The 23,225-nt window shown below is 36.6% G+C and overlaps 1 protein-coding gene across 1 annotated transcript; it reads left to right on the top strand.

The window, feature by feature from the left end:
• Positions 1–13,146: 13,146 nt before the first annotated feature.
• LOC124163641 (6-phosphogluconate dehydrogenase, decarboxylating) lies at positions 13,147–21,802 on the top strand. The gene is made up of 9 exons (XM_046540692.1): positions 13,147–13,272; positions 13,672–13,892; positions 15,349–15,593; positions 17,490–17,666; positions 17,774–17,858; positions 18,085–18,320; positions 18,926–19,059; positions 20,108–20,330; positions 21,389–21,802. The coding sequence occupies exons 1-9, from the start codon at positions 13,262–13,264 to the stop codon at positions 21,506–21,508; spliced, it is 1,452 nt and encodes a 483-aa protein (XP_046396648.1). The 5' UTR covers positions 13,147–13,261; the 3' UTR covers positions 21,509–21,802.
• Positions 21,803–23,225: the final 1,423 nt, after the last annotated feature.

Below are 23,225 nucleotides of genomic sequence, written 5' to 3'. Positions count from 1 at the left end.
ATCATTCGATGAGCAGGATTGGTTGACTACGACGATAGCATCAATTGTCAAGCATTTTATTTCGATTGGAAATTCAATTTCCATTAAACATGGTACTCATGAAAGAGGATAAGTATCAGAGTTTCAAAGAAATGCATTTATAAATATTTCATTTGCTATTTTTTTTTTCAAATTCCCATCAAAGCCGTGGTCAGAAAAATATCTTGGGGGTTCAATTTGGGAGTGGGTATATTTCGCGTGGGTTTCAGTTGGAGAAGGTACACTGAAGACCCCCGAAACATCTAAAATATTTCGGTGGAGTTCGAGCTCCTAGAGCCTCACCGCTCTCTGCGGCCTTGCTTCCCATACTATGACTGAAGTTGGGATTTCAGTGTTGGCCTAAGCTTTAAGCTACTGTGCAGCCGCCTTATATATATTTACACGTCGATATTAGCTTAAACCTGGCGAAGGAAATTCGTGACCAATAGAAGCGAAGAAAGGCTGAAAAACTGATAAAATTTACCCAAGCTTTTTTATTTTTATGCTTTTCGTATTACGATATGAATTCATTGAATGTAACGTGTACTAATATTACTTACTATTCTTCCTCACGTTCTTTCTCTCCAGATAAAAAAAATATCAGCACCGTGAAAAAGACACTGAAGTTATGGTTTCTAATCAAGGGCGTACCCAGGATCAAAACTAGAGGTGGGCAAGCTGTGGTCGTTCAGAGTTATAATACAGAAAAGGTTAAGAAAAGAAATTTTCAAGAAAACTATAACAGCGCTTTAAATTACATATTTTATACTAATGCCTCTTTCCTTTAATTTGAAGAACTTTTTTTCAAATATTTCGTTTTGAACTAAATTTAATTTTGCTTCTAGGAGGGCAGCTGCCCCTCCCTGCCCCCCGCTGGGTACACCCATGTTTCTAATTGGTTTTATGTATCAGAACGCTAAAAATTTCCTCGAAATTTTTCATACCTTACATTTTTGAAACTATGGCCATCTCTTGGTGCTTGGTGAGAAGGAGATGAAAATGCAATTTTATCTAAAGATTTTTTTTCTGCATATCACTCGACGGTTACAAGTTGGAGATGATTAAAAAGCCGCCTTCAAGGCCGGCCTCATCTGCTGACGCATTATCATGATGAACTTTTCACTACTAAGCGTGGAAGACCACGAGATGCGGCCATGGCCTTCACTAAGGGGATGTGGGAAACGAAAATTACGAGCTTAGAGAAAATTGATTGCAATGGAATGAATAAAATAGGAAGCAAACCTAAACAGTTAAATTTGTGACTGCAAATGATTGCGGATAGGGATATGATTTCATTTATAAGTGTAATCCGAGAATTCGTTGCTATTTACGCTATATCCTTTGCCTAACAAATTTATTCCTATTATAGCTAAAGTTTGGCCTGTCTCGCCCCAAAATGAAATGAACCGTCTGAAGAAAATGTAATGAGAAATTACTCATTAATTTGACTGGATTCACCAGATAAACGTTAATTATACAGCGTAATTACTGGAGAAGAATTTAAAAGAGCAAAAATGGATATAGAATATTTTTAAAAAGTTAAATACTGTTTTGCAAAAATGAATACTTAGCAATAATCAGCGAATTTTTACACACCTAAGCAGTTTTAACTAGAAGGCCATCATCTTACGGAACATAAGCAAGACTTCCCTTAAAACAAGTGTAGAAACCGGTCGGGCAAATAAACGTAAGTGCCAAAAATTACCATTTCAGAATTTACGATTAAATTCCTGTTCCTAATAAACTAGTGGAATCTCTAAGTGAATTTATCCGGAGAAAGGGAATTTTATGAGGCCGCAACCGGATAGGTTATGAGGCCTATTCTTTCGGGTCCACCCATAGTTATTCTCGGAAGTATAGGAAGAAAGAGAAGCCCCCACCCGCGTTCCTCAACCCCCTCTGGAATTCTAAAAGGAATCTGGACTCACCAAATTCCTTTTAGTCGTTTATCCTCATACCAAATTCCAGCTAAGTACACTTAGAAAAAGGAACTGTTGTAATTGCAGAAATTCACCTGTCTCTGAGCGCTAATCCTCCAAAGGTAATCTACAATGACTTTAAATTTCTCGCCCTCGAGTGATAATGCTGGAGTGGCATTTTATTTATGTGATTGCTCTTACGGCCACAGAGAATTGAGCCTAAGAGTAAAAAATTAAACATCGAAAATCATGGCAACCGAGAGGTGAAAACAGATAAGTGCCCGTATTCAAATTTTTACGTTGCACTTTTTCATTGTTTACGAGATTTCAAACTTCTTTTTCACGTTACAATTACCACACTATCAATTCGATACAAATTTCCGAGATCCCAATTCATATCTTGAGGGGTATGAAAATAATAAAATGTGTATCATTTCGGGCGACTGTCTGTATACGCACGGCTTACTTGGCTCATAGAAATTTAGTAGGGCCTTAATAGATATTATAAATTGATGCCAAGGCATGGTTATGAGGGACCAAAAAAAGTATGAGGACCCTTACTAATCCCTTTTGAGGGTTCACCAGAAGTGGCTCTAGCATGTGTCACATGGGTGGGCCAGGTTATAAAACGGGTGGGCCTAATCTCGAGTTAACGTGGATAAAAACGTCATAAAATCCACTTCGAGTGTATTTATTTTATGGCACGGAGTTTATATGGACAATGCATAATGATTCAGAAAATTAACAGATTGGTTTTCCATATGCCTATAGCTGTAAACAATTTATTTTAATTTTAGGAAATACAGTTCAACTTCGGACTTCTATACTGAAATTGGTTGTCTAATTTGGGTAAGCCAAAACTATCGTGAGCGGGAATGTAAACGAGATATTTTTACGTTCACTCACAATAAACCTACCAAAAGTTTGTTATGGCTACGACCCTGAGTAACATAGGTATCTTGAGTCTTTACTCATTTAAATGCGTTCAAGATTTTGCGAAGGTAACAGTTATACTAAGACTAGACATATCTACATCACACTGTGACGATCGTCTTCCGGGAACCGGTTTCAACCCAGGGCTTTGTATAAAGGTTTTAATCGGGGTTCCATTCGAGCTGGTACACTCCTAATACTAGACTAGGGACTACCAAGAACCGCTTCGTTCATCGAAGGAAACCCTTGTACAATTATCTAGGGGTTGTTCAGATATCTCATTCATGAGCAAAAAATGAGAAAAAACTTCCCTCCCACACCGTCGACTTCGTTTGTTGCGGGACAAACACCGAGGTTGCCATGGCGATCGTTCGAAACTTTCACAAGGCATGCGCAGGCGCCTCGTCCCTCGTCAGTAAATCAAGGATATCCAAAGTGGAATTCTGGAGCAGCGGTGCACTAATTAGGGTTAGGTTGCCTTTACGGTAGAGTAGAGGCATACCGCGAAGCAACAGCCAAAATTACTTCGGCTCATGGGGAGAAGCTTCGTTTTTAAAGTGAAATTCCCAACCGATCACCGAAGCCAAACTTCGATATTTCTTATGAAAAATGCTTTGGATTCAAGGCGATTTTTCATAGTGCAAACAATATAGAGAACATATTGACATTTCGCGCGGCACATGGTCAGACAAAGTATTTCTTGTTTCCAAAATGAGTAGCTGTTAATTAATTCCTAGAAGGAAGCAGTGGTGCCTGACGGCTCATTAGCGTGAAATATTTATGACGATAATATTTTCCTTGGCTGGATAGAGAAAATATTCCTTCTATCCTTTCGGAAAAAATATTGATAATCATGTAAACTGACACAAGTATTGAAGGAAGTCAAGTTGGGAATTGCACGGAGAGACTCGAAAATGGGTAATTTTTATCTTCACAATGTAACATCATATAATTAAAAATAATATAAAATATTCCGTACAACTTGCGAATAACAAAATACGCTACATTTTGACATAACTTGTAGAATAATCGGACCAGCCGATATTTGATTATGATGCTTCCAACATGGATGTATGCACTTCCTGAAATGTAAATTTGAAACGAACAAAGAACTATGCGCGCTGAGTAATTTAGCTATTTATTTAAGAGGTATTTTGTTCCAATTAGAACCGTTACACCATGCATCAAGACTCATTACCTTTAGAGCTAAAAACTAGGTACCTAAGAGATTAAAAGTGAGATAAAAGTATTCAGAGAAATGAACCGGCATTATTAGCAAACCTTAAGGAACTTAAACGATAACCTATGGCCACACAGAATTCACTGTCCCCATTAAAAAACGCCAAGCGCTTCTAGTGTATGTCTGCACTTCGAAATTTGTAAATACAATTTCACGCAGTGGTTTCAATCCATTTCCGACGCATGTTACCATAAGACAGCAGGGAGAAAGTTGTAATTTTTTTACATCATAACCAAAATTTAAAACTTCCGAAAAGTCAATGTTATACGAGAAAATTAATGTTATGGGATGTTTGAATTACTACGAAGACTAAAAGCCGTAAAAGGAGATCGGGATGACGAAGCCTCGTGAATTATGGGATAAGATATAAAGAGATTTATCAAGCACAGAAAGTTTTCTTTAACATTTGGAAAATACTTTTATGCAAAGTTAACTACTGTTAAGAACCTCATTCCTCTTTCATTAAACAAGAAAATAATATCGGGACTCTTTTTACGACGATTAGATATTTTAAAGTGGCGATTGATTTCAGAGTTTAGGTTCATTGGCCCCATTATTTTGACGAGAGTTATGATTTTTTTTAATCGCCAAGAGACACCATCCGGTCGGTCCGTAGCCTACTTGCCGCCGGACATTGTGGAAATACCATTCTTAAGAGTCACCCCCCACTCACCTTAGACGGTCTCTCGAGTTGTTATTGTTACAAAATACGCTGCCACTTTAAATAAAGAACGAACGATCTCAGTCTGTAATATCAGCTGCGTCCTTCGCCCAACTTCTTATTTTTTGTAATAGGTCTCCATTCTCCTTCCAATGGCCTCCTTTAACGCATCGGTTTATCTCGATTATGAATACTTCTACCCGCGGCCAGCGTTGTGAGCTTTCAATGGTGGGTGCTTCTGAAAAAGAGAGGTCTAACCGTAAATGGAACTAACGGAAATATAATAATAAATAATAATAATAATAATAAATTGTTTATTACTCCAAAAATATAAGTACAAAACAGAATTAATGACTTAAAACGGAGTAACTTTAGGTAGCCATTAAGGACAACCTGTTTTTTGGCTACCATCATTACATAGAAATAATGCGGATCACACATAGAAATCATTGCATACAAATAATGCGGATTTAAAAAATTGGTAAATTTATAGCGTTTAGTCTTCACTTAGTGGAACCAAATAACTATATTGGGAAATAACTCACTTTGTAATGTTCCACAAAGCTTTGTTATTCCGACTCTGGGTTTCAACTACTATATAATGACTATATAGAGTAGTTGAAACCCAGGGTCGGAATCAGTGGCGCAGCGAGGGGGGGTTTTGGGGGCCTTAACCCCCCCCCCCTCCGAGCTCAGAGAAATTTTTAAGTTTAATCAATTTTACTCAACTGGATTAAAATTCCTTATGGAATAGTGTAAGGATTATTAAAATTTCCCTCAGAAAGCTGTAAAATTCAGCATTTTGAACAATTTATCTTGAAATTCCGCATTTTATAAATCTCGCACCCCCGCTTACCCTGGTGGATATGCCATACCCCGAGACACCCTCGGTGTTAGTAACACGTAACCCCCTCAGCCTTAATTCCTATCTGCGTCCCTGGTCGGAATAATAAAGTTTTGTGGAACATTACAAAGTGAGTTTCATCGCACAACTAGTAAAGGCTATAGCGGGATAAGATGGTAAAATCTGCACTAGGCTGGATTCTTATTTGGGATCATGCACTCGAAAGTAAATATTTAGAAAACCCTTCAGCGAAATTTTTAGATGCCTAGGTGGTCCCACGGTCCTTTATCTATCGTAAAAAACGTGTTTTTTCGAAAAACATTTTTTCCTGAGAGATCCTTTGCTTTAAAAAATCTGAAAAAATTCATGAAAGTATACTTTTATGTCCAAATATACCCTGATTTTTTTCATACTTTTTGGGTTAAAATTGAGTTTATGAAAAATATTTTAATTTTTTCATGAATTTTTAGGTTATGTTAGTAATATTTGGCAAAATTTTAAAAAATCATTTTTTGTGTATTTTTTATTGTTCTTTTGAATGGCCGTGTTAGATTTGCCATTTTTACTCCGGAAAATCCTCAAAATTTGAAAAAATCCCATTTTTGGTGTTTTTCCCCATACTTTTTAGCAGATAAACTCTACCGCAAGTCAATTAATAACGATTTTTTAATTATATTTTCGTTTTTTTTACATGGTGGGATCAGGTTTGCCGTTTGAGCTTTAAAGAAAACTATTATATATCCAATATAGACCTGCGTCTTAGTGAGCTCCCTGAATACATGCTGCACGGTATACAACTGCTATGTAAAATCTCTAAAATGATAAAAGGGAAAATATTAAAAATTAAATATTAACTACGCTTAATTAGCATCATTTTATTGAATTTTGAAATTCTATCGAATTCGTATTACAATTGTGGTAGAAGCCGCATACTTTAACACCTAGTCAATGCGTATTTTCGCATTTTAAAGGGGGACTTGGAGTCTTTGTAAAGATTATTTTGTTAAGATTATTTGAATGTGTTTGGGAGGATAATACAGAACTATTGGGGAATTGATGAGATATATTGTATGAGATATATTGTTGTAATGGCACGCTGGGGATATTGTTTAATTATGTGCGCGGGATTGTTGCGAGGAGTGTGCAGTTTGGCTGAGGGAAATGTATTGTTGACAGTCGGTCGTCACTCGAGAAATGAACTGATCGGTGGTATTTTGGGTGCGCGCGAGTGTACTGAATACGGCGGGTCATAACTGTGAGTGTGTGGAATTCTGAGAGAACTGAATTCTGTGTGAACCTGACTGTGTGACTGCATCGTCAAATAATCTCATTTCATCTGTTTTTGGATTTGAAATTGATACAAAAGTGTCAGATTTTTGTGAATCAGTGATCAACTCATTTGAAAAAGACGTCCTGCCAAAATATTTTGTGGTAACAAGTATTAAAAGGGAGGATTTAATAAGCTCTCACAATTTAGTTTATGCAAAATAAAACTTTATAATTTAAAAGACGAACTTGTTTTGATTTTTGATGGGACATATTTAAGTCGTCAGAAGAGTAAAAATAATGATTATCAACGCAAGTCATATTCTGGTCAGAAGAGATATCCACAGCTAAAACCGTTCACTATTTGTTCCACTGACGGATTCGTGGTTGATCTACCTGGTCCTTTTCTAGTCACCAAAAATGGCGCAACTATAATGAGAAAAGTAATGAATGATCCAGTTGGTATATGAATTATCGTGAAGGAAGGTGATATATAATACTTGCTTTAATAATAATTTAATAATCACTAAGAAGCAGGGCTATATTTTCTTTAAAGCTCAAACGGCAAACCTGATCCCACCATGTAAAAAAAACGAAAATATAATTAAAAAATCGTTATTAATTGACTTGCGGTAGAGTTTATCTGCTAAAAAGTATGGGGAAAAACACCAAAAATGGGATTTTTTCAAATTTTGAGGATTTTCCGGAGTAAAAATGGCAAATCTAACACGGCCATTCAAAAGAACAATAAAAAATACACAAAAAATGATTTTTTAAAAGTTTGCCAAATATTACTAACATAACCTAAAAATTCATGAAAAAATTAAAATATTTTTCATAAACTCAATTTTAACCCAAAAAGTATGAAAAAAATCAGGGTGTATTTGGACATAAAAGTATACTTTCATGAATTTTTTCAGATTTTTTAAAGCAAAGGATCTCTCAGGAAAAATGTTTTTCGAAAAAACACGTTTTTTACGATAGATAAAGGACCGTGGGACCACCTAGGCATCTAAAAATTTCGCTGAAGGGTTTTCTAAATATTTACTTTCGAGTGCATGATCCCAAATAAGAATCCAGCCTAGTGCAGATTTTACCATCTTATCCCGCTATAGCCTTTGTTATGCACTATCTGCTGGTGGATCAAGTCAAGTGGAATGTCACCAAATTCGAAATTTGGAATTTCCTATGAAACTTCAGCTTCACAGGAACGCTGCCGGAAAATAAAAATCCACGAAAATAATTGTGCATCCTAAGCACAGAGTCAATATCCTATTGCAACTGCGGCAAACAATGATTTCAACTTGTGGGAATTCATCACTCTCGTATCGCCGCCTTTATCTCGGGAGTAACCCATTTGCAGGGAGACAACGCCCATCATGCCATAAACATACACCCCCGCTGTCGAGAAGGGAAGTTTGCGTACCCAGAGCATTGTACGACGTGCCTTCATAATGTCAGCGTAATAATATTAAGCAAACTTAGTTGACGGGTACTTACTGATTAGCGACTAAAACTTGACGAGTTGCAACTTCGGCATGGTTCAGGAGTTAGTCTGCTTGTTGACAATTTAAGCATGTTACTGGAGGTAATCCGACCTCTAGTTTGGTGTTTTGAGGAAATTACTTCTAAATACTTACTAAAATACTTCGTGAGTCTGAAGGAGGTAATGGTGTGCTACTCTCCATTGTCTTCATGCCGTAATACCACTGTTGCTAGGATAATCGGAGATGTAGCATGTGAGCTATTTTAGAGTTTACTAATCACCCAATATGTCCATAAAATGACGTAAGTTTCGATAAGTCCAAATGCCAAATTAATATATACGTAAGCAGATTTGCTTAAACAGAAGAAAGTATTTTCAAATTGTTGAAAAATACTTACCGGCATTGTTGAAAAATACTTAACTTGAAATGAGCCTTAATAAATAAAATCAGGAAATTCAGCTATAATCATTTGTATTAAGTAAGGAAATTAATAATCAACATCTAGCCAAAAGAGTCAAATTGTATTAAAATCAATCTGTATGCAATAATAATACGTAAAATTCAATAATCGGTAAAAACGCTTGCTTTCGACCACATGAAAGCCAGGAACTTGCCAAAAACAAGGAGTTAAAACTCACCATTTCATTCACAACTGACTAAATAGGGTAGTTTCCTTCATCAAAGAAAACAAAAGGCATTGATGGCGATTCGTTACCCACCATTAGTGTATTCATAATACACAAATTATTTGGTTTTTGAAATACCGGTTTAGACGAATGGCAAGGGTCAAATTTTATCCTCATTTGAAAAAGGCCAGATTGGCGCCCATGCGATTCCACTCCACGTGACGTCACAGGGACCTAGTTTCTACACGAGAGGATAGGAGTTATGCATCGTCAGAGGCTACCAATGCATGCATGAGTCACAGAGCTCAGGGAAACATGTCTTAATAATCACCTATTAAAACTGGCTAAGGTCGGAAAGTTTTCTTCGCTTGATAAGGTATTAATAAACCTTTTTTAAGCCATGCGCTACCAGACAGGAAGGTACTCAGCTACCCGTTAGCATCCTGCGTCCTATCAGCGCTCAGAGCCTCGATCAAGGTCACCTACCAGGCGGGAGGGGGAACCAGAAATGCGTCGTACGGTCTTTTTCCCTTCATTCCTACTTACGCGTCGCGTTTTCGCGCGCTTGAAATTTTTCACTTTTCATTTGATCGCGAAAAATATATATTGTCATTTAAAAATCTAAAAGCGTGAAATACGTACTCCAGGAGTAATAATCTTTCGATTTAGGCAATAAAAAAATAATAGGAAACCACCCTATTAGAAGCACACCATCATATAACGTCCAATTTAGAACGATCAATGAAGAATGCCTTCCGCTTGAAGCCGATATAATTTAAGCGGCTGAGATCATTCTATCATGCTTAAATTTATACACACAAAATTAGTCTAACCGGTTTGTGACTAAGGCGGAATAGCGTTAGAAAAGTGGAGTGGGGCTTTTCCCCAGCATACCTATCATTTTTGTGGGAACTGCGCAATTCATCCCTCAGGGTTCACTTCGTAGCCACCTTTAAGTGATCCGCACTGAAGAAAAAATGAGTTGCGGCTACATTACATAAAATTATGCCAGTAAAAAGAAAACTTGAAATAACTCGCTCTTGTGGGAGTTCTGCGGAGAGACGAACCTCAATAAATGATGTACCAATAAAAGCCGTTATAAACTAGATACCATAGGCGTAGCCAGGATTGATATCACTTCCTCCCTCTGAAGTAAAAGAAGGAACCCCCTCAGTATGGCCATTTTTAACAAATTCGGAAAGACGTATGCACACTTCATCCGTTTTTTAGCCGGAGGCGGATCACGACAGGGGTTCGAAGAGTATGGAATATCCTTCGCGAGAGAGGGATGTTCTTAGATTTGATCATTTGGCCTTAAAAAAAAAGTCAAACAGGTTGTGAAGACCTTGAACACCTGTTGGGTGAAGGGGAGTGAAGTGCTCGAAGGGCCACCAACGAAGCGAAGACGGTGCATTTGTTTACATCAGAGGTTAACATGTTTTACTTTTCTTTTAATAGATTTGATGAAAATGCGAGACGATTTTATGTATATTTAGTTGTTACATGTATTAAATTATAGGGGAAAGGTACTTCTGCAACCCAGGCCCAGAGTTAGGGCGGGGCAGAGGGGGCTCGTATCACGGGCGGCAGCCGGCAGGGTGCGGCAAAATTTATAAAAATAAAATATTGAAAAAAGTTATTAAATTTTTCTAATTCAATTATTGAGCAAGCATTTTTAATTTATAAATTATTAAACAATAAAATTAATAAAACTTCTTAACAGCAAACATACGATGCTTAGTTTCAATTACCGCATCTCAAAAAATAGCTTCCGGATATATCATTTCTAACATAAAGGGGAGATCAGGGGAAGGGGGGCGGCAAAACTAATCATTGCCCTCCCTGACAAAACTCCTAGTTCCGGCTCTCTAAGGGGTTAACATACTTTACTTTACTTTTAATAGGTTTTATGAGAATGCGAGAAAATTTTATCAATACTTGGTTCTTGCATTCATTAAATTGTAGGAGAAAGCTACTTTTCATGCTTCCAACACCTTCTCATGACTGCTTTTACATTGCTTACCTTACCATGCGTCATTCATTGCAGAAACCCAGCACAGTCCCTCTCCCAGCAATCAATAAGACCCATTATTCTGTCCATGAACCTTCTTTTTCATCTCCTTCTCCGCTTACTCAACATCCTTCAATCCTTCAGTATCTCCCTTCTCCCCCCACCAAAAAAAAAAACGCGCTCCATCTCGAACGCCTCCTATCTTTTCTCAACCTGTTAAATCGTTAGTCTCGTAAAAAACCTTATCTCTCGGATATTTTTGGAGAGGGAATTTGATTTGTGATTTGGAACCTCACGCCCCGTTCTCACCAACTCTATCTTTAGTTATTTCTTACCGGATATTTCAGTGGTCCGTTCGGCCCAAAAATTTTCAGAATTAACTTTCAAACTGAGAGAGACCTAATCACTCCACAGACACGCAGGAAAATAGCCAAATTTTCTTTTGCATTGCCCTTCGAAAAATAAGAGAAAAAACTAATGAGCGTTGACGCACTGGAAAGAATATATAAATACGCCTTAAATATTTAATGTAATAAATAGCACACACGCGGTGTCAGATAAATTTTCCCATTATGTGGGGTACATGGATGGTTACTTTACGCGCATATTTTTAATGTTGAAAATAACTTAATTTTATACCATTTCATTAGGAAAATTTGGATAAAAACTTTAAGATATTTTTTACGTAGTGTTCCAATTTTCTTTTCTCCGAAAATTGCGCGTCTTCCAATGGAGACAGCTATTGAAAGTCCGTTTTACACGGGGTATGTAGATGCACAATCTGACGTTCTTGCGAGAGCGCATTTCAAATTGCGTATTGTGAAGCGGTGAATTGCTCGAATGCATTCGAGAACGCGTGAGCGTGAAGTGACAAAATAACCCGTGGTCTAATTTTGCCCATGCATTCACGCATTTCGCGCTAGATTGAGAAAAAAATGCAGTTCCGAGTTGTGCAAGTATATGCCCCGTGTACATCGTTTGAAAGCTAAGGTCCAGCCGAAAAACAGGGATCCCACTGTCATCATCAATGGGAGTAGCTCCAGATTGCTTATTCGTTATCGGGGCATAATATACCTACGAACCGCTAGTCGAGACGCAAGCAAAGTGGTGGATACGAATGGGGGGCACAGGGCCCCCCCTTGTGGGACTGCCCTCATTGCCGCACATTGCAGAACCACAAGTGTAACTATTTTTATATCATAAGATAGCATTGTCTTCTATACGCGTATAATCAGTTTAAACAAAATATCTTAAATTTTGTATGTATTTTGATTATTTTTCATTGCGATAAAAGTATAAGTAGGTCAAAATATCTTTTGCGCCCCCCTTGAGGTTTTTCTGTATCCGTAACTGCACAAGCATCTAAGTTTACGGACACCGGTGTTAAACCCACGTTTTTCGGATGCTGCATACTTTCTTCTACATTTCAGCGGCAATTCGTGTAACGGAACACAAGAGTCAGTTCATCCGACGAACGTTCCGTTATGTACGCTTGGATACGGATGGAATTTATTTTTTTACTCTCCGCTTTGATTTCGGTTATGTACGCTTGGATACGGATGGAATTTATTTTTTTACTCTCCGCTTTGATTTCAACAGGTGGTGTTCACAGAAATGGAACATAGTTGTCTACTGAGCCATAAAGCGGCACGGCGGTGAAACTCAAGTTTATTATCACTTTTATGCGATAATAGAAAAAATAATTCTTACGTTATATTTCAGTAAATAAGGAAAGGAACAGTTAATATTAAATGACACAATATTTTCATTACTTCCTTAAGTTCCTTCCTTCTTTTAGAATAATGGCACCAAAAAGACCAATAGAATTAGAAATCGAAATTGCAAAAGTCAAAACTGTTACGGCAGGATGGGAACAGCAGCTCTTGGCAAAAAACATTTACAACAAAGCATAAAAATATTTATATTGCAAGGAACTACATGAAGACTGATGGTGCCACTGAATAGTGTAAACTAAAACAATCAGTGGCTTAAAATCCAATTTTTGCAGAGCTGACTATCAGAAATCGTCACGTGAGAGTTTCATGTCCTTTTCGTAATCAAATTCATAGACAGAGAATTGCCGGCTACCCGGCTGGGAGGGCGAGTCGAAGTTTGTCAAGGCTAGCGAGCGAGCCGTGTATTACGCGATCGACCTTTCTTCGCGAAGGTTGAATTCAGCGGTTCACAACTTGACTGTTGTTGGTCGGTGAAGCACGTATCCTCCTCTTTTGTGTAACAGTTGCTGGAATACTCATCATGTCTAACAAGTAAGTGTGCATCAGTAATTAATTGTATGCATTTATAATGGCATGAGTCAAGTTCTCTAAACACCAATCGTGTCAAGTAGTTCACCATGCATCTCGATCAAATGCTAACCATGATCGTGCAAATCTCTGCTCTCGTGCTTGTGCTAGTGAATCTAAGTGGATTAATAACCAATAGTTAGTTAGGGCTTTAAATAATGTTATCGTCTTATGCCGTAATATATTCCTTTCTCGCCTTATATTCTTTTGCTTGCAGTGCCTTCGTCAAGTCGGGTTGCCTCATGTTTTGATACTTATGCCACATACCTGAATTAGTTTCATTTATATTTATGCAGGCAGGTTGATTCTGTAGTATTTTAGAGAGAAAATTTAGGAAATAAACGCTGTGACTTTATATTTCAGAGCTGATATTGCCCTTATCGGCCTTGCCGTCATGGGGCAGAACCTTATCTTGAATATGAATGACCACGGCTTTGTGGTTTGTGCCTACAACCGCACGACGGAAAAAGTGAAGCAATTTTTGGAGAATGAAGCCAAAGGAACTAAGGTGGTCGGAGCTACGAGCCTGGAAGAGATGGTAGCATCCTTGAAAAAACCTAGGAGGGTGATGATGCTCGTTAAAGGTTTGAATTTATTTCATCAAACATCCTGCTTGTCATTAAAAATTAATAGTACTGACACGTATTTTCCCGTCCCTTCGTGTTTCGTACTTCTCTAAGTTTGGGAGGAAATTTGTATGTCTTTGGGATGCCACGATCTTGCAGAGCAAACCAAGTGAGAGTTCAATGTGTACACATGCTTGCTATGTTTTCTGGGGATAAAGTTATTTATTTTTCATGAACTCTACAAGGAAATTAACAAAAGTAGTGCAATCCTCACTGAACACACTAGTTCTGGAGTAATCCCTAACTTTCTATAGAAATTCAATTCCTCAGTGTTGGAGACACAGATAGTCAACCTGCTTAAATGACAAACTGAGCACTTTACAGTGAATGGTGAATGAATTAGATATAATCAACTATTGAAAGTATTACAAAGTAGAAAATTGCTAGCTCATGAAATGTCTGTGGCAGTGGCACAGCCGCAGGGTATTGAGGGCAGGTAAACAAGGAGGGGGGTCCCTTGCCCGAGGATTACGCTTCTTGATTGTTTACTTTATTAGCCTTTAACAAGATTATAGGTAAACATGCATTACTATAATCTACTCCTTGACCCAGATGTTGGTCATAAAATTTCTCATCAAGAGGGAGCATGATCCATCTGGTGGTGTTTTAGACAGTTGTCATCCTCCTTGACAGTGTGACTCACTCATTGTTCAAACATTCCTTAAATTCTTAATAGATATTTTTGGGTAGTCAGTGGTTGGTAATGTGAATTGAATTATATACTGAACTATTGAAACTATTTCAAAGTAGAAAATTGCTGACTCATAAAATACCCTTGGCAGTGACACAACGGCAGGCCCTGCCAGTTACACTTTTCAATATTTAATGAATAGTTTTTTTCCGAAGTGACAAGCCCCATCATTTGCATGCTATATTATGTGCTGAAGCAAAGTTTTAACATTCGAATAATATTTCTTTGCAAGAATGTATTCGATGCACACATATTTCATATTCAATCTTGCTGCTCCCCGGGGCATTACCAAGGCTGCCCAATCACAACTATACCACTGATGAAGGGGAATCGAAATGTTAGTCAAACACGAGGTCAACCATTTGGATGTTGTAAATAACTATCAAAACTATGTTATTCCCTGTTTTCTCCATTATAAAAGTAATTAAACTTTCTCTGTTATTTGATTATATTTCCGTTAACATTAGGATATATTACAAAAATTATGTACTTGAAGAATGGTGCTTAGTTTTATGCTAAGACTTATGAATCACGTTAGTAAATCATGAAAGTTTCTCCGTGGAAAGATATTTTTCTTTTGTGGTTGAACAATTTTGAAATATAATTATGTATTATATAATATTATCATAAGTTTGGTATGATCATGAGAGTTGAATTAAGATTTAGTTTATTTACGTCATTGTTATTTCACAATTTTCTAGCTAATTGTAATTTTACTTTTAGCTGGTCAGGCAGTTGATGACTTCATCAACAAGCTAGTTCCACTTTTGGAAAAGGGAGACATTATCATTGATGGTGGAAATTCTGAGTATCAGGATACTCAAAGGAGAAGCAAGTCATTGGCTGAGAAGGGGATATATTTTGTGGGCTCTGGTGTGTCTGGTGGAGAAGATGGAGCCAGGTATGGGCCATCCCTTATGCCTGGTGGCAATCCAAAGGCATGGCCTCACATCAAGGAAATATTTCAGGTAAATATTTAAACCAATATACATTAGCCATCACCTCTTGCGTGGTTTGAAGGTGTATGTAAGGGTATATATAATTAGGAAAGTGGTCTACAGTTTCAGGCGTCTCCTGGTTAAATTACATTATTCATCATTTATCTATTATGAGGCTGTAGTATGTACTATAACTTAATTGCAGGGTGAAGCCTGTTTTACTGAATATTTGATCCAGTGTAAGGTGTAGAATACTCATTGATACAGGTCATTTGCAGAATTTGACTGTACTTCATATTTACTGTTGTAGATCCAGTGTCTCATTCAAAAAATAGGAGAAAGATTTCTCACAATTTACCTATGCACCCAATGATCTGCTTGATATCCAGTGACCTTAAACATTATTTTTCCACTTCAACTCTTACATCTAACTTTTCCCACTCATGCCTTACCATCTCCGTGGTGCATATGTTTATCAGCAAGCACGATATTGGCTTCTCTTAAATCTCAATATAACTTTATGCCCAAAATGAGCAAACATTGGGAAAATGCCCTTGTGATCTCATTGAATTTTTGCGCTAATTCTTTAATTTGTATGCCTTAATCATGAAAAACAGTTGAACCGTGATAAGTGGGAGTTCAAGGGACCAGCATTTTTTCTCGCTTACAGAGGGACAAATAAGGAAGTAGGGAGAGGAGAGTGCAGGATATCCAAAATTACTTACTTATTATGTAACTACTTATACACTTTAAATATTTACAGTGTTTATTTTTTAAATCTATTAACATCTTTTGAGATTCTCCTATGGTATAATTAATGTTTTTCGATCCCATAAATCTCATTAAAAATAGATTGTTACCATTTTGAAATGACTCTACAAAAGCATGTCTCGATTCACTGCTTTTGAAGATGCAACAATGTAAACTTCTGAAATTTTCTCTGAAATAGTATCATTGTCTATCTTTCTCTCTCAACTTCCATCAAAGTGTGTTAGAAATTGATGGGTGAGTTAATTTCGTGAAAAACTTTTTCCCTTCAAGTCAGCATTAACTAAAATGTATACAAGTCTAAAGTTTGAGTGTGACATAGGCTTCTCAACATTCCGTATTGAGTCAATAAGCATGCACACATTTCCCCACCATAAGTCAGCCAAAAAATCTTTCACTTATAGAGTTTCGTACATTCCTAATTGTAGAGGCTTTCAAGGGTAAAAATGACAGGACACCTGGCAGTGAGTGTCACTAATAGAGGTTCCTTACTTATCCAGTTCTCGCTTATCGAGTTTTGACTGTGTAATGAAATAGTTAATGCCTCTACTTGCAGTGCACCCTTTAAGGAGCTCTATGTATACACCTAGCTTGTGTTTTGGAAATTATTTTTGGGTTGTATTATATACAGTCAGCATTGTAAATGATTATGAGATTATTTCATGAACCCAGTTAAATAAAAATGGATATTCATAATTTTTCCAGTTACTGTTGTGGATCTGCAAGAGATTTACGATAAGTATACTGTTGTGTGGATCATCTAAGGTTTCCATATCTGATTCTGACAATACAAGTTCTTAAGAATATCTCTTAAATGATAGTATGATTTATGGAAATCTCTGTAAATGACCAATCTTTCCTTGCAAATAGTCGCCTTTGACTTCTTATTGGTGAAGTACCATCATTGATTAGATTTCTCTTATGCCTTACCATTTCGAAATAGTTTCATGAGAGTTAGTTCCTGAAGTTTAGGAGCAATGTTATGAAAAAAAGACAATGTACAGCAATCCCAGGATGAACTCTCTAAGCTGTGCACATATTGGACTCTTATCAGTCCATGGAATGCCATTTGACCTTATTTTAATTCCAATTTTAATTTAATGGTAAATTACAATGTGATTTTTGTAGCCCACTTCTCATAGTCATATTTTATTGCAGTCAATATCAGCCAAGGCTGGAGGAGAACCATGCTGTGATTGGGTTGGTGAAGATGGTGCTGGCCATTTTGTGAAAATGGTTCACAATGGAATTGAATATGGAGACATGCAACTCATCTGTGAGGCGTATCAACTCATGAAAGATGCATTGGGCATGTCACATGACGAAATGAGCAAGGTATGCAAATGACGTTTTTGTTCACCTTCGTTTGAAATTCAACAAGATTTATGAAGAGAGTCGATGAAAATAAATGATTTGACTTATTTGATTATTGATATATGTAGGTTTTTGAGGAGTGGAACAAGGGAGAATTGGATTCCTTCTTAATTGAAATCACCAAAGATATATTGAAGTTCAAGGACAATGATGGTGAGTAAAATAATTGTGAAGTGGTGCATCATTGTTAATGAAAGTATAATTGCATTTTTATATTTGTGAACTCTTTATGTTAATGTGGTTAAATCTTGGGGTTTTCCTTTTAGATATATCTCTTGCATACAATAATGAGAATCACTAGATTGTTGTAAACCATCTGGGGCGTGAAGGAATTGCCCCTTTCAAACAAAAACTAAAATGATATATCTCTGCTTCACAGGATCTAGTTTAGTTGCAAAGATTAGAGATTCTGCTGGGCAGAAAGGCACTGGAAAATGGACTGCCATAGCTGCGCTGGAGTATGGTATGCCTGTAACACTAATTGGAGAATCTGTATTTGCTCGATGTCTGTCATCTTTGAAGGACGAAAGGGTTGAAGCCAGTAAAGTTCTGAAAGGGCCACAGAAGACAAAATATGATGGAGATAAAAAAGAGTTCATTGAACAAATTCGTAAGGTGAGGTTATCAAACATCTATTTAATATGAATCTGCTCTCAAGGATAAATGGAGAATTATGATGTTAGTATTAGGTATTGTTTTCTGGAAGTTGCTTCGGAGAATATTATGTATGTATTCATGGTCAAGATTCAAGGGAACCTTGTTGAAGAAAAACTTCATATTTTCTGAATTTATAATCTATTTGGATCAATTTAGTACAAAGTTTATGAAATTATAAAAATTTGTAATCAATCCTTGATTTATATTTTCAAGTGATTTATGGTATGATTTCTAAGAATAAAATGAAATATGCAGTTAATGTATCAAGCATGTACATAGAAAAATATTCACAGGAACTGATTCATTGAATAAGTGGGAGTTCTTAAGGTTCATTTTTGACTCAAGGAAGTGTTCTGTGATATAATTGTGATATTTAAAATAAATTATTTGTAAATAATTAACTGACCAACTGAATTTACCTGGTATACCCATTGTAATATTTTTTGGCATAGCTTTCTATTTAAATAATTTCATTTAGTGTGCCACTGCACTTAAATAGATTTTTATTCTTTCGTTTAAATATTTCTAACCATCTTAGTAACTTCCTTTTATCTTTCTTTTAGGCACTATATGCATCAAAAATTATTTCATATGCTCAAGGATTCATGCTTTTAAGGGAGGCTGCGAAAACCTATAATTGGAAGCTAAATTATGGAGGCATTGCCTTGATGTGGCGTGGAGGTTGTATTATCAGGAGGTAATATATCAATTTTATGGTTTCACCTGATCAGCTTGATTTTGTGACTCCCTAAAGCTTTCTATTGGCTTTTCTGCTCTTATTTCCTAAAATTTATGAACACCGAGCATGTAGGGGTCCAAAGTTAGTCTTTAAACCCGTGGGGCTGTGCACATGAACATTTTACCTTTTGGCAATACATGTTCATTAGCATAAGCCACCTTGTTCTCTAATGCCACCAAAAAATTCACCTTGAAAAGTTATGCCATACAAGCATAGTCCCTTGAGTATCTTGGTCTGAAACTAGGGCAAGGGAAATATTGAGACTGGCCTCGGTGGAGTTGGGGAATAGTCCTCACCTGCCAAACTGGAAGTCAAGGGTGTGAGCCCCACGTGGGTAGGCTGGCCTTAGTGCTTGTGATAGTCCATCTTTTTTGAATGGCAATTTCCCCTGATGTGCCTATAATGTGCTGTTTTCTGGGGGGTGAAGATGAAATTAAAAAATTCATTACATATTGCACTGAATTCTGAATTGGAATATTTGCACTTGGTGTGCATTTGTGATTTGTCAAGCGTTCTTGTTATTTCATAAAACTAGATGTGGGTTATCCTAAGATGCTTGCTTCTACAGTTATTATTGGTAAATGCAATTACATATTCCCAAGTGTTACTTTGGTGTATTTTAATTATAAACGAACACGTACATATTTAATTAATGAACACTGTTAATTTTGTGTTTTAAATTTTCTCAGTAAATTTTTTAATGCCCTTCATTGCAAAAGTGTAATAAACCTCGTGACTGCTGCAAGAGTTGTTTCTTGAATTTAACTTAATTACCACAAAAAGTGCTGTTATCACCTAGATACTTATCCATGATTTCTATATCCACGATGGCTGCAAAATGATAATCAATCAATAATCAACGTTGCTTGCTAAGAAAGTTCTTTGTTATCCATTGTATATTTCTGTTGTATTTAGTTTTCACTGTATCATATATACATATATTCTACATGTAGTAAAAACTCCGATGCAAATCAAACATGAATTCATTTTCGGCTTTTTATTTCAGTGTCTTCCTAGGAAACATAAAATTAGCTTTCGATAAAAATCCTAACCTCTCCAATCTGCTGCTAGATGAATTCTTCCGGGATGCAATCCATAGATGCCAAGAGTCATGGAGGTCTGTTGTGGCTGTTGCTGCCAAAATAGGTATTCCCATTCCAGCTCTTTCAACTGCCCTGTCTTTCTATGATGGATACAGATCTGAAAGGGTTCCAGCTAATCTCATTCAGGTAAGTCATTAAACTATTAGATAATGAACATAAGTTTTTAAAAATGTTTATGCCCTTTATTTTGTATTAAATTTATTTACGAAAAACCAAAATTCAACTATGTAAAAATGACTGTTTTCATAGAAGCCTGTACAGAATTTGGGACAATCTAGGTGGAAAAATTGAGTGGGACTCTTCCCCAATGCCTAAGGTTGTTCTTTAGTATACTATTATACCTGAAATGTTGATTGAATTGTGAAAGTTAACTTCATATTTGGTATGTTTTCTCAGCCAGTCTAGAATTTCATTGACATGCTCAATACAATGTTTATTTAAGTCAATAGTCAGGTTTTTGGAAGTACAAGTGCAGTTTTTGATGTGTTGTTTCAGTGTTTGCTCATGGCTCAATGTTACTTACCTCTCTGACTAAATATGTACTGAATGTTGGTGACACTGACAGTCACCAACCAGTTTACAGTAAATGTATGAATGGTATCCCTTGTGTTAGTGGTATTGGACAGAATGTGCATCATGAAAATATATATTAGTGTCTGGACTTAGATAACTCGAATGTTACCCAAATGTGTATCTTACTGCACAAGCATTCACTGGCAAAATTTGTTTAAATTATGTGTTTAGAATTGAATTCGAGTTCATATTTTTGTCATAAAGTTAAATGCCTCAAATACAATGTTATTCATTGTACTGAAATTAATTACACTAGAAGCTTCTAGCCCAGTAGAATCTATCTTCTGACACTCCATTTTTCGATATAATTACAATACATAATTTCCGTCAATAAGGAATGATGAAATTATAGTTTTCCAATGTGTGAAATGGACTGCAAAATATCCTATCTGGTAACTTGCATATATTCTTAAAGAAATTTCTGGGTATAATAATAATAATTTTATGTCATGGGCATGGAGCACTTTTATTTCACATAAAAGTATGGAAATAAAGAGACGTGTAAAAAGCAGAAAAATATACAACAGGGAAAACATCCCTGGTAGGGATGTGTGTGTACCCAAAAAGATATCTCATTGATAATAGCTAATACATATTTGGTGAATTTGCAGGCCCAGCGAGATTATTTTGGTGCCCACACATACGAGCTCCTTTCTGCCCCAGGAAAATTTGTTCACACCAACTGGACTGGCCATGGAGGATCTGTTTCTGCCAGTACTTATCAAGCATAAAGTACTTGTTATCAAAATCAAGAAAATATCCAGTTGCGGTTATTGGTCTCATGAAGCTGTGAACACAAACATTCCTTTCCAGTGCATTGACTCTAATTTTGATAAAGTGAATGTATTTTTAAAATATTCCAAAAATTGTTGACTGTGCCTTCAGAATGAACTGGGTTTTGTATGGGGCTTTGTGATTGAGTATTCTTTCAATTATGAATGTAATTTGTTATATTTTATTTATTCAGATATAATTTTTGATATTTATAGATGGTTTATTGATGCTAATGAAAGCTTTCCATTTTATCTTCCTCTGGTTTTTAATCTAATCCATCTAATTCCTTCGTCATGAAGAAGTGAAGGATTAATTATATTATCTAAAACCTGAATCACAACAGTTTTTTTCCATCCCTTCCAAGTGATCGTTCCAATGATGGTCGAAAAAATGATTGATTCATGTGATAATTTTCCATGATGGCTCGAGGGATAGAAATCCCATCCCTTTTTCCAACACTCAACACATCCCTTTTTCCATAGCTGAGATCATTGCTGGCACATTCCTTCAGAATAAGAATGCACGGTTGCCGACAGCAATTGTAATGCCACAGTTGGCTTTTAATTGACAGTCAGAAATACCTAAAGTGACAAAAAATAGTGATGTAAAAGGTGATGGTTGGAATGACCGTGTGATGCAGAAAAATTATGGGTTTAGTGATCACTCTTTGGTCCCTGAAAAAACCACTTGGGCTATCATTCAGAGGGATAGAAAAATAGATCGTGTGATTCAGGATTAATATACCTCCTCCATAGACAGCTCAAAAAACATTGACAATACAAGGAAGCTGAAGAAATTAGGAGGGATTTTAATTCTTTACAACTGAAATTAATTGTTCAAAAATTAAATTTCCAAAGCATCTAAGAACGTTCATTGTTCTAGAGAAGTAAACCTCTTTCATAAAATTGTGTCTTTCACTCACAGGCCTGGTGGATAGGAATCTGGGATACTCGTTCCTGATATCTTGCCTATTAGAATGTGTAAGAGGTTCATATGCAAATATTTTAGAGCAATGTTGAGGATTTCAAATCTGACAAAGCAAAAAACTTAGAGAGTTAATTTTTAACTTTCCTCCACATTGGCAGACTAAAGTACTTGTACAGAATAGGGTGGTTTCCTATTATTTTTTTATTGCCAAAATCGAAAGATTATTACTCCTGGAGTACGTATTTCATGCTTTTTGATTTTTAAATCACGATATCTATTTTTCGCGATTAAGTGAAAATTTTCAAGCGCGGGAAAACGAGACTCGTAAGTATGAATGCCGGGAAATCTCTCTCCGTGTGGCGTATTTCTGGTTCCCGCTGCCGCCCTGTGGGGTGACCTTGAGGCGAGTTGAGCGCTGATACGACGCAGGCTGCTAGCGGGTAGCTGAGTACCCTGCTGGCTGGTAGCGCTTGGCTTAAATATGGATTATTAATACCTTATCAAATGAAGAAAACTTTCCGACCTTAGCCAGTTTTAATAAGTGATTATTAAGACATGTTTCCCTGAGCTCGGGGCCTCATGCATGCATTGGTAACCTCAGACGATGTATAACTCCTATCTTCTCGTATAGAAACTAGGTCCCTGTGACGTCACGTGGAGTGGCATCGCATGGGTGCCAATCTGGCCCTTTTCAAATGAGGATAAAAATGGACCATTGCCATTCGTCTAAACCGGTATTTCTAAAAT

Source organism: Ischnura elegans, chromosome 8 (assembly GCF_921293095.1).
Source record: "Ischnura elegans chromosome 8, ioIscEleg1.1, whole genome shotgun sequence".
Classification (NCBI taxonomy): Eukaryota; Metazoa; Arthropoda; class Insecta; order Odonata; family Coenagrionidae; genus Ischnura; species Ischnura elegans.
The sequence above is the reverse complement of the archived record's forward strand: the minus strand, read 5'-3'. Positions and strand labels throughout refer to the sequence as shown.